General features: G+C 36.4%; 1 protein-coding gene across 1 annotated transcript; it reads right to left on the reverse strand.

Annotated features, from left to right (window-relative positions):
- Window positions 1–1693: 1693 nt before the first annotated feature.
- Window positions 1694–13289, reverse strand: LOC115438625 (nephronectin-like). Its single transcript, XM_030162370.1, has 13 exons — window positions 12835–13289; window positions 11751–11854; window positions 10286–10378; window positions 9668–9787; window positions 8637–8756; window positions 8411–8545; window positions 6656–6730; window positions 4909–5541; window positions 4742–4825; window positions 3986–4084; window positions 3730–3916; window positions 3340–3424; window positions 1694–2838 (listed from the first exon to the last, which is right to left on the reverse strand). Exons 1-13 carry the CDS (start codon window positions 12909–12911, stop codon window positions 2752–2754), a joined length of 1899 nt encoding a protein of 632 aa, XP_030018230.1. The 5' UTR covers window positions 12912–13289; the 3' UTR covers window positions 1694–2751.
- Window positions 13290–15406: the final 2117 nt, after the last annotated feature.

Here is a 15406-nt window from a genome sequence, read left to right on the forward strand (position 1 = left end):
CACCAAATATTCACATGTATTTATAGGATTAGTGGATCAACAGGCATTAAACAGTTTACATCAGTAGATGGTTTTGGTTATCGGTGGACATTTGGGTCTTTATGGGTTAACTGAGGTTTCAAGTCAGTCTGATTTGTCTGTGTCTTGTATTTCTTGACATTCACCAGCAGATGGTATTAGACTAAGGCTGCCGTTTGTGAGACATGCACAGGAACCTGCTGGTAATTACAGGGTTAAAACACACACCACAGCAGAGAGAGTTAAATCACAGGTTTTACATTTAGCTCATAAACTCAAGAATCTCAGTTCACAGTAAACTACTCATCATGTTTCCAGCTGCCCTGAGTGTGTGTGTGTGTGTGTGTGTGTGTGTGTGTGTGTGTGTGTACTCTTGTGCGACTCTCGTGAGAACTGCTTTGAGTTTTTAGCTACTGAAGACAGGATATGACCTACAAATTGAATACATGTAATCTGGTCCTCATGGCTTTAAATGAAATGTGTGTTTAAGGAACCTGGACTTGTTAGAGGTTAGAATTAAGTTAGTGGAATAATAATAATAATGATAATGATCATTTTACTTATGCTGCACTTTCTAAATACATAAAAAAGTGTTTCACATCACACAAAGAATATAAATATAATAAGGAATTAAATAAATGCAAAGCACACGATAAAACAATTCAACAGAATTTATTATTGGACATTATTCATTCCAGTAGTAGAACACTGATTCTATTTGTGGAAAAACTGAAGGATGAGGTGTCTGCCGTCTGTTTTTCATGACATGGTGTGAAGTAAATCACACATCCAGCGCTGATATATGACGTAAAGGCACATGTAGGAAAAGACACTTGAGGGAGTGCATTTTGTCAGGGTCTGTCTTCACAATGCTTAAACATAGGTGTGTGTTTGTCTTCGAAAACAGATGTTAACAGAAACCTTAGAGCCATAAGGTGTCACCCCGTCTCTGTGGAGGTGATGCTGGAAATCACAGGTCACAGGTCAAGTGTTGGGGCGGAGCGTCTACACCTGAACTGACAGACGCCGTTTACGGAGGGAAGGGGGGTGTTTATTTTTTTGTGACTTGGGTCTGAAGTTAAAGTTGCTTTAGAAACAGTTGTCCCTATCACTCAGTTTTTCTGTTTTATATTTTGCAGTTTTGTGCTGCCATTTAAATTCCTTCAAAATACTATTAAAGACATCTTAACCCATAAAGACCCAAACAGCCACCAGCAACCAAAACCATTTACTCATGTGATCTGTTTAATACCTGTTGATCCATTAATCCTATCAATACATGTAAATAATTGTTGTAAAATACAGTTTGTCATGTTTTCATGGTCATGAGATATGACCCATTTGGACATTCAGAGGCTCCATAGTTACCGTGGAAACAGCGTCATCTTCTACAATGTAGACGATGACGGTGTTTCCGTGGTAACACTGATTCACCAGGCCATGGGTTTTACTGTAAAACCCATGGAGTTGGATCAATGACAGTGGATGGAGATGCTTGTTTTTACATTCAGTTATTAATATCTTTGCTAAAAATGTCCCTTTTTCCTCAGCTTCCTCTGTTTCTGATATAATAACCTCCAACTTTAATCTGAGTTTTAATGAACATCTACATGATCAGTAAATTAAATCTAGAAAAATGACTGATATACACTTAAAAAATGCAAAATACAGAGGGTAATATTACAATAAATGATGATAAATCACTTAAGAAAAGTTAAATAGAGAAGAATTCATTTGGGAACTAACACAAAAGCAGCACTGGGTCTTTATGGGTTACACAAACACAGAGATGAGTATCCTCTGCAGGTTTAAGACTTTTGAATGTAAATGCAATACTTACTTTATATTCCTACTGACAAAGAAAGTGCAAAAGAGTAACACAGGTATTTGTAAGTGGCAGCTTTATGATTTTATAACTCCCCACTCAATAAGTGAATCAATCACTACAGCTATTTTAGAATCTTACAGGATAAGGCACCTCCAGAGTACATCTTTATGAGAAGTGGAATCTGTCAGCTGGTCAATCTTCAATAGTTTTAATAGGTTTAAAATGCAATTATCTCAAGAATGGTTTGATAAAATGTCACAAACTTCACATCACCGAGGACTTGGACACAAGGATGAACTGAATGATTTTGGTCAAAGTCATGTTTGTCCATCTTCATGACCATGACACCTCAGTAAAAGCCAAAGCAGTGACCTGACAAAATACATTTTTGGTCATAACTGTATGTGAGAAGTACATGAGAAGATTATGATGCATCTAAAATGAACTTACAGTTCTTATTTTTTATATAAAGATGACAAAACCTTTTAGCTTGAAATAGATTTTAGCTTTAAAAAGGTCACATTTTATGATTATCTCTTTTCTAAATCATTTATTCATTGGTTTTTGACCATTGGTCTATTTCTGTAAAGTTACTGAACAACAACCTTTCACATGTTAAACCCTGAGAATATTTTAATCTGCAGTTGCCAATGTTACATCTACTGCTTCACTTTAATCTTCAGAGGAAATGATACCCGTTTGTTTGTATGAGCAGCTTTACATCAAAGCCACAACAGGATCAGAGACAGTCTGAGAGACAGGACAGAGGAACGTTCATGTAAAACCTTGGACTGAGTTTTCAGTTGATGATTTGTGATTTTAAAGAACAGCAGCATGAGCCTTTAAATTGTCTCTAACTCGTTTCCTGCGTGAGCACAAATTGGCGTCCTGTTACCAAACAGATGTCACCGACACGCTCCTCGTCTCAGTGTGACGTCGTCCAAAGCAATTTGTCCCCGCTGTCCTCTGCGTCGCTCGGCCTTTAACAACACCTGCACACACACCAGGGTTTATATCATTTATATAGCTAAGGAAAAATAAAAATACAACTCAAAGTAGCAGTGGAAAATTGAATTACAAATAACTGATGTAGGACAGCAGGTAAAATCACGTTTTCCTGCCAGATAATAATGGTTCATGGAGAGCAGGAATTAAGTATATTTATAATATGGGCCTTTAATTAAAAAAGGGTGTAAATCCACTGTCACTATTTCATCCAACTTTTTTAAGAGCTTTTATAAATCATGGCTTTCCTGATGATGTCCATGTTGACACAGGTTAAATATGATACGTTGAACCTGTATTATGTGTCTGTTATTCAGTGACAGTGTATCGTTGTTTTTTATGTATCTGTCAGATGTGCAGAATAGTGTTCATGAAAACGTATTAACCTCTAATTCAACACTGAGACATAATGTTAGAAATACCGTACATAAGAATGACATGGATTTGTTTTATTTAACACTATCTATTCATGTGTGGGTGTTTCTCACCTTATCCACAGAGTATGCTGTCAGGGTAACCTGAGTGTGTCTCCACCCATGTCCACCTGTTCTGGTCCAGAGGGCAGGGCCATATCTGCAACAGCCAATCAAAATAATCCCTTGCCTTCACATCCATTCAATCTGCTGCTCAATCTTCACTAAGTCTGATTGAAAAATGTGTTGAATTTAATAATTAAGTTGTCTTGATAACTTAGCTTAAACATGTTTAAAAATCCACTTTTTATCACTTTATCTTTAAGCAGGAACGTAGCAACAAAAAGTCACTCCAGACATAAAGTCTCAATAATTATCACTGCCCAGAGAAATAAAAAAAACTCTTTTACATTACATTAAAGGGATATTTCTATTGACTTGTTAATATGTGATTGGTTGTGATACCTTTGGTCCCGCCCTTTTTTCCTGACGAAGAGCTGCAGCACACCCACATGGTGTCCCGTCAGCCAATGGGAGAAGGAGAAACACAGGTCTCCAAAGCTCCAGGGAGGGACAATTAAGACAGACAGTCGAGCTCCTCTGATGCTCCTTTGTCCTGCCTTCAGCTGTGGGACGGACAGGTAACGCTCACCTGAGAAGAAAGCTGTCAGTGTTCATGTTGCTTCACATTAAAACCCATCAAACAGACAGAACAATTTACCTGCAGGACTGATAGATGTTTCCCAGTGCAGATCACCCTCTGAGTCTGACGTCCAGTCACACAGACCATGATCAAATGTACAATGAAGAACGCCAACCTCTGAAACCAAACACATAGTAAAGAATCGCAATAATTGTTCAACTCAAAGTAAGGTGTCACCTCCACTTGAATATGAAACAGATTCTGTGGGAAAGAATGCTAGAAATTACCAAAAAATGTACAAAAACTGAAATTCTTATTTTTTAAAAATTTTTTAAAAAACTTTTATTACCCAGTTAAATTGAACTACTTCTAAATATTTTAGGATGTTTACTGTTACTATGTTTTATTGGTTCTGTTGCATGACATACATGATAAGTGAATCTTCAGACATTTAAAATATGTTTATTAACAGGATATGCATGCCCCAGACCACTTCTCAATATGTTTTGAATGAGTAGCTCTCCCTGTAAGTAGTAAGTTGTAGTAAGTTCACACTTTGCATCAGAAGTGTTCACTATGATCAGATCTCTAAATATAAGGGAAGTCAAAAAAATTCCAGACAAAAGTTTATTTATTTATTTATTTAACAGACCTCTCTGCATTGAATTTCGCCTTTTGGATGTTTCTCTTTTTATTGACCTTTACTCTCTGGGTCAAACTAGTAGATCCAAGTTTCATCCCTAGTGACACAGTGGTTGTCTGAGAACTTTTTGACTCTCCCTCTTATGTACAGTATGTTAATGTATGGCTGAATGGGGCTATATTCATGCTTACCTGCATCATCTCTGAACTCCTCAGCTGTGTTTCCCAATTCGATGTCAAACTCCCACACCTGGTTGTGATTGGGGTGTCGTGGGACTGCAACATGCACAGACACAAAGTAAACACACACACCTGCAGTGTCTAGCTGTATGAATCTGCTTCACATCTTGTGCTCTTACTGTGTACGTCTCCTCTCTGTCTGTGTGTCACCTCCTTATTGATCCGATTGTTCACCGTTGTTGTTGGGAGGGTGGTAGTGGTGGGCATTGTGGTTGTTGGGGCAGCTGTTGTAGCCATAGTTGTTGTTGTTGTTAATATTGTTGTAGAAACCAGCTCAGTTGTGGATGTTGTGGCTCTTGTACTTTGAATAGCAGTAGTAAGCATTGTAGTGGTTGTCTCAATTGGAGTTGTAACTGCTGTAGAAGTTAATGGTGTTGTTATTGCAGTTGTTGTTGGAATGGTGGTGGTTGGCAGAGGTGTAGCAGACACTGTACTTGTGGTAGTAGCAGAGGAGGTAGTAGTTGTAGTAGTAGTGGAGGGAGTAGTACTGGTAACAGTAGTAGTCGGAATAATACTTGTAGAAGTGGTGGGAGTTTCAGTTGTAGTAGTAGTAGCAGTAGTAGTAGTAGTAGTAGTAGTAGTAGTAGTTGGAGATGTAGAAGTGGCTGTTGTGGGAGTTGTAGTCGTAGTAGTCACTGCAGCTGTACTTGTAGTAGTGGCAGTGGCGGTGGAAGGAGAAGTAGTAGTTGTAGTAGTAGCTGTAGTTGTTGTAGCTCTTGGTGTTTGTGGCTCCACAGTGACTTTGGGGACAGCTGTGACAGAAAACACACCCCACTAAAAACAAGAACCATTAAGTATAATCAGGTGCAGCAAGCATCCTGTTGATGACTGTTGTAAATGTAATGGGGGACCGAGCAACCAATAGAGGCAGACCGATACACTGGCCAGCTGATATATCAGGCCATTATGTTGATTTTTTTGCAATATTGGCCATCAGCTTTAATTTTTTTTTTTGAAAGCTGATATTTGATCAGTAGTAAAAATGTTTTAAGATATTTGATCAGGCACCTGTGTGGGCAGCACTTTAAGTTCAATAAATGTTAAATGAATACTGTGTGTACGTGTATTAATAATTTCATTTTTATTGTTGCATAAAAATCTTAATTATCAGAGTTTCAATTGTATTTTACAGGCAATGCGCTTCGGAAAAAAAAAAACAAATTGGCCTTAAATACTGACCTCAAAAATTGGCTGTAGATATCAGCCACTGGCTGACAAAATTTTTTAAAATCGACATCAGCCTTAGAAAAACCCATATCGGTCAACCTCAACGCAACCAACCTTTATAGAGAAAACGTTTATATTTTTACTTACACACACCCATGACAGTCAGAGGTACACAGGAGAATTTATTTGGTTCTTAACAGTAGAAAAAAATTTAAGAAAAGTACATCTGACGAGAGCTGCATCTTGAAAGTCTGACATATGTCTGACTCCTAGGCTGATGAAAATGAGAGAAATGCTTTTATAACATATATGTAAATGTTCAAAAATATGTATAAGAAGGAATGAAAAATATAAATTTCAGATAAATCTGATTAGAGGGGACATCTGATTGGTTATTTGTAGAGTCACACTGTACTAATGTTTAATGTGGAACCACCTAAAGATGGTTGTCATCATGTATCGCTTATGTGTGCATGTGCAACCACAATGTAAATATGTTAATAATATTTAACTTTAATTCTAATTCTATATTTATATAAATACCAAATTTCTTATTTTCTCCTTACATTTCATTTTTCACTCGTATGTGATTTTTTTTTGTCTTTTTCTTTGCACTTGCCCATTGTATGTTACTGCTGTTAACTGTGAAATTTCCCTACAGTGGGATAAATAAAGTCTTATCTTATCTTTATCTCTTACTTTTACAGCTGCCATCTTTACATCTGCACAGCGGAGCATCTGGATTCAGAGAACAGAAAGGCCGAGAGTCCTTATCTGTTGGTAAAGAGAGAGTGAATGAGTGTTTGCACCTTTATATCAGTCATTCATCATATACCTGGTGTTTAAAGGTCTTTATGCCACCTTTCCACTGGTGGTATCAACTGGACCTGCCTCAGCTCGGCATGGTTCGGATCAATTTGGCCACTAGCATATTGCATTTTCACTGCAGTCAAGGCAGGTTGTCATAGTGACTCAGCATACACTATTGTGAAATTGTTTTCAGCGTGACTTCAGCGGCTACGAGCAAGGCACCAACGGAAGAAGATGAAAATTAAAATTGTAAAAAAACCCTAGTTCAAGCTACAGAGGTTTAGTTTTTTCTTGTTAATTATATTTGTATATTTGTTTTGGTTTAATATATTCCCTGCACTGGTAACATAGTAAAACCCTGTTAGTGTAATCGGGCAAAATGTATGGTGGAAGGTATAGAACCACGAAGTCCCGGGCACAATTTTATTTTTGTACTTGGAAAGGAATGGTAATTCCCAAATTTGATTTAAAGTAAAAGAATGGGGATGTTTTTATATATGTATGTATGTATGTATGTATGTGTATGTGTGTATATATATATGTATGTGTATGTGTGTATGTATGTGTGTGTGTGTATATATATATATATGTGTGTGTATGTGTGTATATATATATATATATATATATATATATATATATATATATATATTTATTTATTTTTATTTTATTTATTTATTTATTTATTTATTTTGTCCTATATTTTCTATTTTTTGATTGTCATGATTAATTTAAAGATATTAAATGTGGAGGAGAGTGGAAAGAGATGGAAAAAACAAAAAACTCAGCCATTGTGTACCAGCTGTATGTGGAATTTATTTTATAATGTTCAATAAAAAGATAATTTAAAAAAAAAAAAAAAAGAAAATTAAAATTGTAATTTATAATTTCCAGGTTTAGATTTTTTCCATACTATAGTTGTACAGTTATCAACTACTTTGCATTATATGGGACCAATCAGTTTTGATGTCATGCGTTCTTTCATCCAGTGTTTTTCATCTTCTACAAATTAAGGTTTTACAATACCTGAAGAACTCAAACTAACACTACAACTGGATAAAAACTAAACCCATAACGACCCAGTGATACTTTTGTGGCAGTTCCCACATTAATTTTTCTCTGTATTTAACCTTTCTAAAGTGATTTCTCACCATGTATCATAATATTGTCCTCCATATTTTGCATTTTTCTCAGTGAAAATCAGGTACTCTCCTATATTTTATTTACTGATGATGTACTTTAATCATCATGTTGAGATTACATTTGGGAGTTATATCAAAAACAGAGAAGACATTAAAAAGTGACTCTTTCAGTGAAATATATCATTAACTGATCAGAAAAACAAGTGTCTCTATTCACTGTCATTGATCCAACTCCATGGGTTCTACTGGTGAATCAATGTTGTAGAAAATGACGTTGTTTCCATGGTAACTACAGAGCCTCTGAATGTCCAAATGGGTCATATCTAATGACCATGAAAAGATGATGAACTGCATTTTACATCAATTATTTAGCTGTATCAATAGGATTAATGATTCTAAAGTTATTAAACATTTTAGCTCAGTACATGCTTTTGAAGATTTAGATCTTTATGGGTTAAAGACTCAGCCCTGAGCTGTTTTAGGGTTTTTATTGTGAAGGACTCACCAATGCAGTTGTACCGTCCATTTATGTACGTCAGTTTGAATCCCAGGTGACATTTACATACAAAGCTACCGAACGTGTTCACACATTTCCTACGGTGAGAACACACACCTCCACCTGAAAAACACTCATTGATGTCTGTGGAAAGAAAAACAAAGGGACAGATGGATGATGGATGGAAAACAAAATTACAAGCAGATGAAGTTCTTTTTCCCAGCAGCTCACTGACCGACACAGGTGCGCTTGTCTGGTCCCAGCCGTAAGCCCTGTGATGGACAGGTGCATCGGACCTCCCCCTTCATGACCTCACAGCCATACTGACAGTTGGCATGGTAGCAAGTTCGGGTATCTGTTAAGACAATGTCGTAGAATGAAAAGCTGATTTGGTCAGACACAGTTCAAACTGTCCAAACAAGTGACACTGTAGCATACGAATTTTCACAAGTCTTCAGTTTTTAAATCCTTCAATAACCGATTATAATTTTGGCTAGCATTACAAGTTTGTGTCAAGAATTTTTGTTTTAGGTATTTTCAGGTATCATGTAGAACAACAGTAGTGAATCAAAAATATCACCTTTCAACAGATACCGTGTTATTTGTTTTGGCTTGTTGAGCTCCATTTCAACTGCTCTTCAAACCTAATAGTATAATATAAGATATTATAATATAAGATAATAAGCAAACAGTTGCTCTTGAAGTGTCTGAATTGCCTTATATGTCCCAAGCCCATGGTATTTGCACCGCTTTTGCTGGGGAAATTCGATGTCCTTTTTTAGTCAAACTACATATCCAGAGACAGTGTACTTAACAACAGACCTATATAACTGCATGGAATGTATGGAGGGGGAGAGATATTCATGTTGGCTAAATGCTCTCCAGGCAGACCATGGTGCCTGTTTGATACTGGACTTTTTTAATAAAATCTTTTCACACAATCAAGACAGTGTCAGCGGAGCCTTCTTCATCATCCTCACATCATCATTTTTTGGTAAACGACACTCTAATTAATTTGTGCAGCTCTTAAAGGAGGCGAACTAAAGAACAGAGGAAGACATTATAAATTGCAGACTGTTGGGGAACCAGAAGGTGTCCATTCTCCAGCAAAGTCTGCCCACTATTTTGTCTTCAACGTACTTTATGAGTTGTTAAACTGTAACTTGGACAGTTTAAATTGTATCTTGTGCCTGCTTTGGTTGATGGAACATTTAATGTTTAGCTTACTGTGTGTGTTTTTTGTGTTATGTTTGTGTGTCTACTCACTCCTGCAGCTGCCGTCCGGCTGCAGTGTGTATCCATCCATACAATAGCACTTGTAGCTTCCTGGCGTGTTCATGCAGCGATGCTTACAGGGCCGAGGCTTCAAACCACACTCATTCAGGTCTGACACACACAAAAATAAAAACAGATAGGGCAAAGAGCAAGCATTAAACATTAAACCTGGAGCACATTTCTCTCTGTTTTCAATCTTCTTGTCAACTTGTAGGTTTAACCTTTGACCTGCAGCTTTTCTCATCACAAAGAGTATGTTAAGTGCTTGTGAGTGTAGTGTTATATTACAGAGCGTAAAACCTAGGTTTAAAGCCAGATGTTGTTTTATAGTCAGGATATGAGTCATAATGTAGCCTCTAATCAGTGCATTAACTCTATGTGTTTCTGTGTGTGGGGGTGGGTGGGTGGAGTACGCCCACATGTATGTGTTTTGGTCTAAGTTTGGAAACAGCAGTGTGTGTATATGTTTTGGGGTTCTTCAGGTATAACACGCCTTCCTAGGTCAAACAAGCATGACAGGAATGTGTGTCTGCTGTCTTTTGCAGCACGATGGGAAATCAAATCTGTAGGAAAGCACAAAGAGGTATGGCTTCACACAGTGTTTGCTACCTTGGTTACAGGCTTTGCCAGTGTATCCTGGATGACACTTGCATCTGTCTGGCCCGACACACTTTCCATATTTACAGCCCTGCTGACAGTGAGCTGCACACAGAGAAAAACAGTTTTAAAAAAGTGTATTCAATTTCATTTTTCATTTGAATGAAAATAATCAGGATGAAACTGTATCTGAACAACAAAAACTGAGCCAAGTTCAAGTAGGAGTAGCTCCTATGCAAATAACTACCACTGGATACCACTGTGTCAGAGATTCTTGTTGGTTTTAGGTTTTTTTCAGTCTGTGATTCTGTTCAGAGTCTTTTCTAAGGTACAGGACTGTTTTCACACCAATCTATTGCTGGCTGCTTAAAGTCTAGTTTATTAAATCCAGTCTGGTGTCGTCTTCTCATAAAGCTACATCAGTGACACACTTGAGCATCAAGAGTTTCCCAGTACAAACTGAAAATGGTAACATTTTAGAACTAAAGTTCCCATAATGCATTGAAAATTGGATTGAATATTATTCACTTTACTGTTAGACTGAAGGAAACTTCAAAACAACAAAAACTCTAAGACAGATTCTGCAGCTGTGAGGTTTTCATTGTTAAGGACATTTACGAACATCTACCTAAAATTAGCATGAAGCATTTAAATGCCTTCTGAAGGTATACATCACAATGAAAAAATGTGTACGGTGTTTAAGAGTTCAGATTATGCACCATCAGCTCTGGATGCATTGCTCTCACAGATGCACAGACTGGTTTATTGTGCAACTAAAAAAACTATAAAACTATAGGGAACACCTGTTTAGCTAGTTTCTACTTGATTTATGGAGATCTGTTTTAAAATAATACATACTGGATGACAATAAATGTCTAAAAATATGTGCAATGTGTACATTGTAAGTATTTTAAATGCAGTAAGTTTGCAGCACTAGTATGTTACTTGAGTTCCTCCTTTTACTGCAAGTTTTTAAATTGCACTGCTCCTTATTACACAGTAAAGATTACTCCTTTTTTACTGCATTACACATATTTTTCTTACCTACTTTATAGACCTGTATATTAATGTTTAAAAATTTTGGACATTTACGTTGCAACTTTGCTTTATCATTTTTATATTACACTTTCTTTGGACCACAGAGAGGTGTTGCACTAAATTTCATTGTGCAATTGTGCAATGACCATAAAGGCAATGTATTCCATTACATTGTTAAAAAAAAATGGGATATTTTGGAAAAAAAATCACCAAAAAATTAAACAAAACATGTGACTCATTACAAATCTCACTTCCCAAATATGAATACTTTAGTACTTTTACTTCAGTTTTACAGTTTTGAATGAAAGACTATTATTTTTTCTTACTTTCAACGTAGTGTTACCTGCCACTTTTGCCTAAGTGAAAAAAAGGGACTTTTCCCCACATGTGCGTGCATTCAGGTGTATCTGAGTGACAGTTGTGTGTTGTGCATCCTCACGTTGACAACGTCTCCAGTCCCTAATCTGTTTCCAGCCCCAGCAGCACTTCACGCTGTTTCCATAGCGACAAAGACCATCAGATAACACCACCTGGTCTGTCCAGCTGAAAAAAAGCAAAAGCACTTACAGATCATTTATGCATTATCAGTTTTAATGACTTTCATGAACATATATTTTTGTGGCCATCTGGATGAGTTAAAACTGTGAAATTTGGAAAATTCTCTCTTGACACATAAAGAAGTGGAGTATAAAATCTGATTTCATGCATTTCTCTTCCGTCACAGTGCCTTTTTCTATCGTTTGGACCAGTTCAGACCGGCTCACTGTGTCTCCACGTTCTTGACATCTCCTGTTTCCATGTTCCTGTCTGAACATGACTGATATCAGACAGACAGCAGGGAGGTGGACCTCTCTTCTTTTTCCACTCCCCACACATACTTTCTCTTTCCCGTCACCACTTATTGTCCTCACTGCATTTTTCTGTCTTTAACATAGCCTTTCTTTTTAACTTTACGGTGTTAACAAGACTAACAATTTTATTTTTTTTAATCCTGGATTTTACTTTTTACCCCTCAGTTTAATGTCATGGGGAAATTATTTAATTTCATTCATTTTATTACCTGGAAAAAATATAGATTGGGTTAGTTACCTCCACTCATCTGTTCTTTGATCCCACATTACTGTGATTAAAGTTGACTTTATAGGCTATTCATTATACATGTTTGGCTAGTTTAGCAGCAAAATCCTCAGCTGACTATAGTTTCATGACTCTAATATACAGATAGGCTACATGAGGAGTAAAACACAAATAATCTAAAAGGTGAAATATACCTTAGAATATATATATAAGCTATCTAAGGTTCCACAGACCCAGACAAGCAGTCATATTTTTGTCCTGTCAGTCTGTTAACTCTGAAAAGTAACAGATGATAGGAATACAGATACAATATTAGTAATAAATATAACAAAGCACGTTAAAATTTAAAAGTTAAAGTCATCAAAATCCAGTTTGAAAACATGCATTACACATAAATGTAACATAACATCTCTTGTAAACATTAAAAAATAGAAATAACCCCTGACCTGTCGTAGTCCAAGCGCTGTCCAACGGTCCAAACGCAGAACAAAGACACCAGAACCAACCCAACCCGGGTTAGCATTTTACCCAACCCGGGACCCGAGCCAAAAGTTTGGGTCGGTTCAATTAAAAAAAAAAAAAAAAAAAGTTACTACTCACGTTCGGTTAAGGGTTGAAACACATTCTCCAAAAATAGAGACAATAAAGGAAAAAAAACGCGTATTAACCAACTTCGTTCGGTGATTAATTCTTTCTAATTTGAGTTTAATTTGTGAAGAAAACAAAAACAGATCAAATATAACACGAGGCGTCGGTGAATTCGATTACAGACATAAAATATTCGGTTAAAATTAGCTGTTTGACAAGAGAAAGACGTTACGTTAAAAAAAAAAAAAAAAAGTAACAAAAATAAAAGATTTATGTCCGCGTGCGTCGTGCGCTCGTGTCCGGTCCGCCGTCAGTGACTGGCTGAGTCAAACAGACTGCTGTCCGCGTGCACCCCCTGATTGGTAGTTGATGTCTGTAGCCGGGAGAGCCGTCGCGTGGCGGTGGGAGATCCGGGACAGAGCCAGAAGAAGAGCCGCCCGTCCGTGTTCACTGTAAATTACACTTTTGTCCGGACATTTACACACAAATGAAGCCATTACCCATGTAGTTGTCTGCTCCTGTTATTCTCTGCGAATTGTTTGAACATATTTTAGCAATTAATAAGCCGTTTGTCCTTTGTTCGTGATAAAATAATTCAACTTTGATTGAGTAGTTCACAGTAAAATGGACAGGCTATAGGCTAAGAATTAAGGGAAACGGAACAAGTTATTAGATGAATAAATGTAAGAATGCACTATGAAAACAAGAATGAAGAATTTATGAGAAAGCTGCAGTAAACAACAGTGTTTTCAGTCTCCATGTAAATGAGCTGTTTCACTTTGTTTGGTTCTGGTTCTGGAAACACACAGTAGACCTGTCCCAGATGACCTGAGGGCCCTGAATGCCTCATAGGGAACTAATAAATCCTGCATGTATTTTAGTCCAATACCATTTAGTGCTTTATAAACTAACAGCAGGGTTTTAAAGTTTATCCTTTGACCCACAGGACAGTCGGTGTAGTGATTTTTGGACCAGTGTGATATGGTGTAGTTTACTGATATTTGTAAGGATTCTGGGTCAACTGCAGCTGCCTGATGCATTGTAGTCCAGTACTTGAGTACTTGAGTATTTCTCTGTTCTGCAGCTCTATACTTTTTACTCAAGTACATCTCAGGGGCAAATATTGTACAAGGCATTTGACACAATAGGCAATATCAGAAGCTATTAAAATCCATCTGTAAATCTTTTGTCAGACATCTCCATCGCAGATGTCTGACTGAATGGTGACATTTCCCTCATTTCAGTAAATCTTTCAATCTTTAAATCAACCAAAGATAAAAAAAAAAAAAAAAAAAAAAAAAATCAGAGAACAAGTCCACAAAGTGAAAACAGATAGGGGTATTAGACTTTCGTTTTTCTGTCCATTGATGATGTGATGACTCCTCTGATTTACATAATATATCAGCATACGTGATTGTGGTCACACAGCCAGTGTATATTATGCATTTTTGGTACCTGATGTTAAAAGTATAACCTGTAACTGCTGAATTGTAGATAATCTATATGCAACAGGAATTTTTCATGTCAGAATTCTTTTGCACATATCCATTATGATCACTGTGAATATCTGACATGTTCATTTTGACTAGGAGGGACTGAATTACATATATATGTAATATATCCTGTCTAGCCTCTGAACGTTAAAATGTCTTGCTGAAGATACTTGACATTCCTCACTGACATCTCACTGTTCGGGATGTTATGTAGATACACAAACCCTGAGGGCACAGACCCTCACAGGATGGTTATGTGCATGTATACTACTGAATGCTGTAATACACACATAGGATTATGTGGCACAGGGAAATCAGGACATGTATAAATAAACAATGTCTGACATACACTACTATACAATGCAACTAGCCAAAACTGAAAAAAAAAAAATTAAGAACACTTCAGTTACATTACACTAAACTAAATTAGTTTGAATATATATAATCAGTAAATAACTGCAGACTATCTATCTATCTATCTATCTATCTATCTATCTATCTATCTATCTATCTATCTATCTATCTATCTATCTATCTATCTATCTATCTATCTATCTATCTATCTATCTATCTATCTATCTATCTATCTATCTATCTATCTATCTCTCTCTCTCTCTCTCTATATATATATATATATATATATATGTGTGTGTGTGTGTGTGTGTGTGTATATATATATATATATATATATATATATATATATATATATATATATATATATATATATATATATACCATAAAAAACAGTGGTAATGATTGTAATATACAGCACAGAATATTGAAAATATGCTTCAGTGTGTAATATGACACTTGTAGGGATTTTCTTTTTATCAACTTCTGAGGCTTAGGTTACCTTTGACAGACTGCAGGTTAACCCATTACTTGAGCCATAAAAACATCTACTGCACACCATATGTGCATATTACACATTGTTTTT

The sequence above is a fragment of the Sphaeramia orbicularis genome, chromosome 18, assembly GCF_902148855.1.
Source record: "Sphaeramia orbicularis chromosome 18, fSphaOr1.1, whole genome shotgun sequence".
NCBI lineage: Eukaryota > Metazoa > Chordata > Actinopteri > Kurtiformes > Apogonidae > Sphaeramia > Sphaeramia orbicularis.

Bases quoted from the DNA above. Each gene is read 5' to 3' on its own strand.
- LOC115438625 (XM_030162370.1), bottom strand. From the start codon at position 12,911: ATGCTAACCCGGGTTGGGTTGGTTCTGGTGTCTTTGTTCTGCGTTTGG. The intron at 3,425-3,729 runs GTATCACAACCA...TGGCTGTTGCAG, and splicing joins AAAAAAGGGCGGGACCAAAG to ATATGGCCCTGCCCTCTGGA. The intron at 2,839-3,339 runs GTGAGAAACACC...GTGTGTGTGCAG, and splicing joins CAGCATACTCTGTGGATAAG to GTGTTGTTAAAGGCCGAGCG.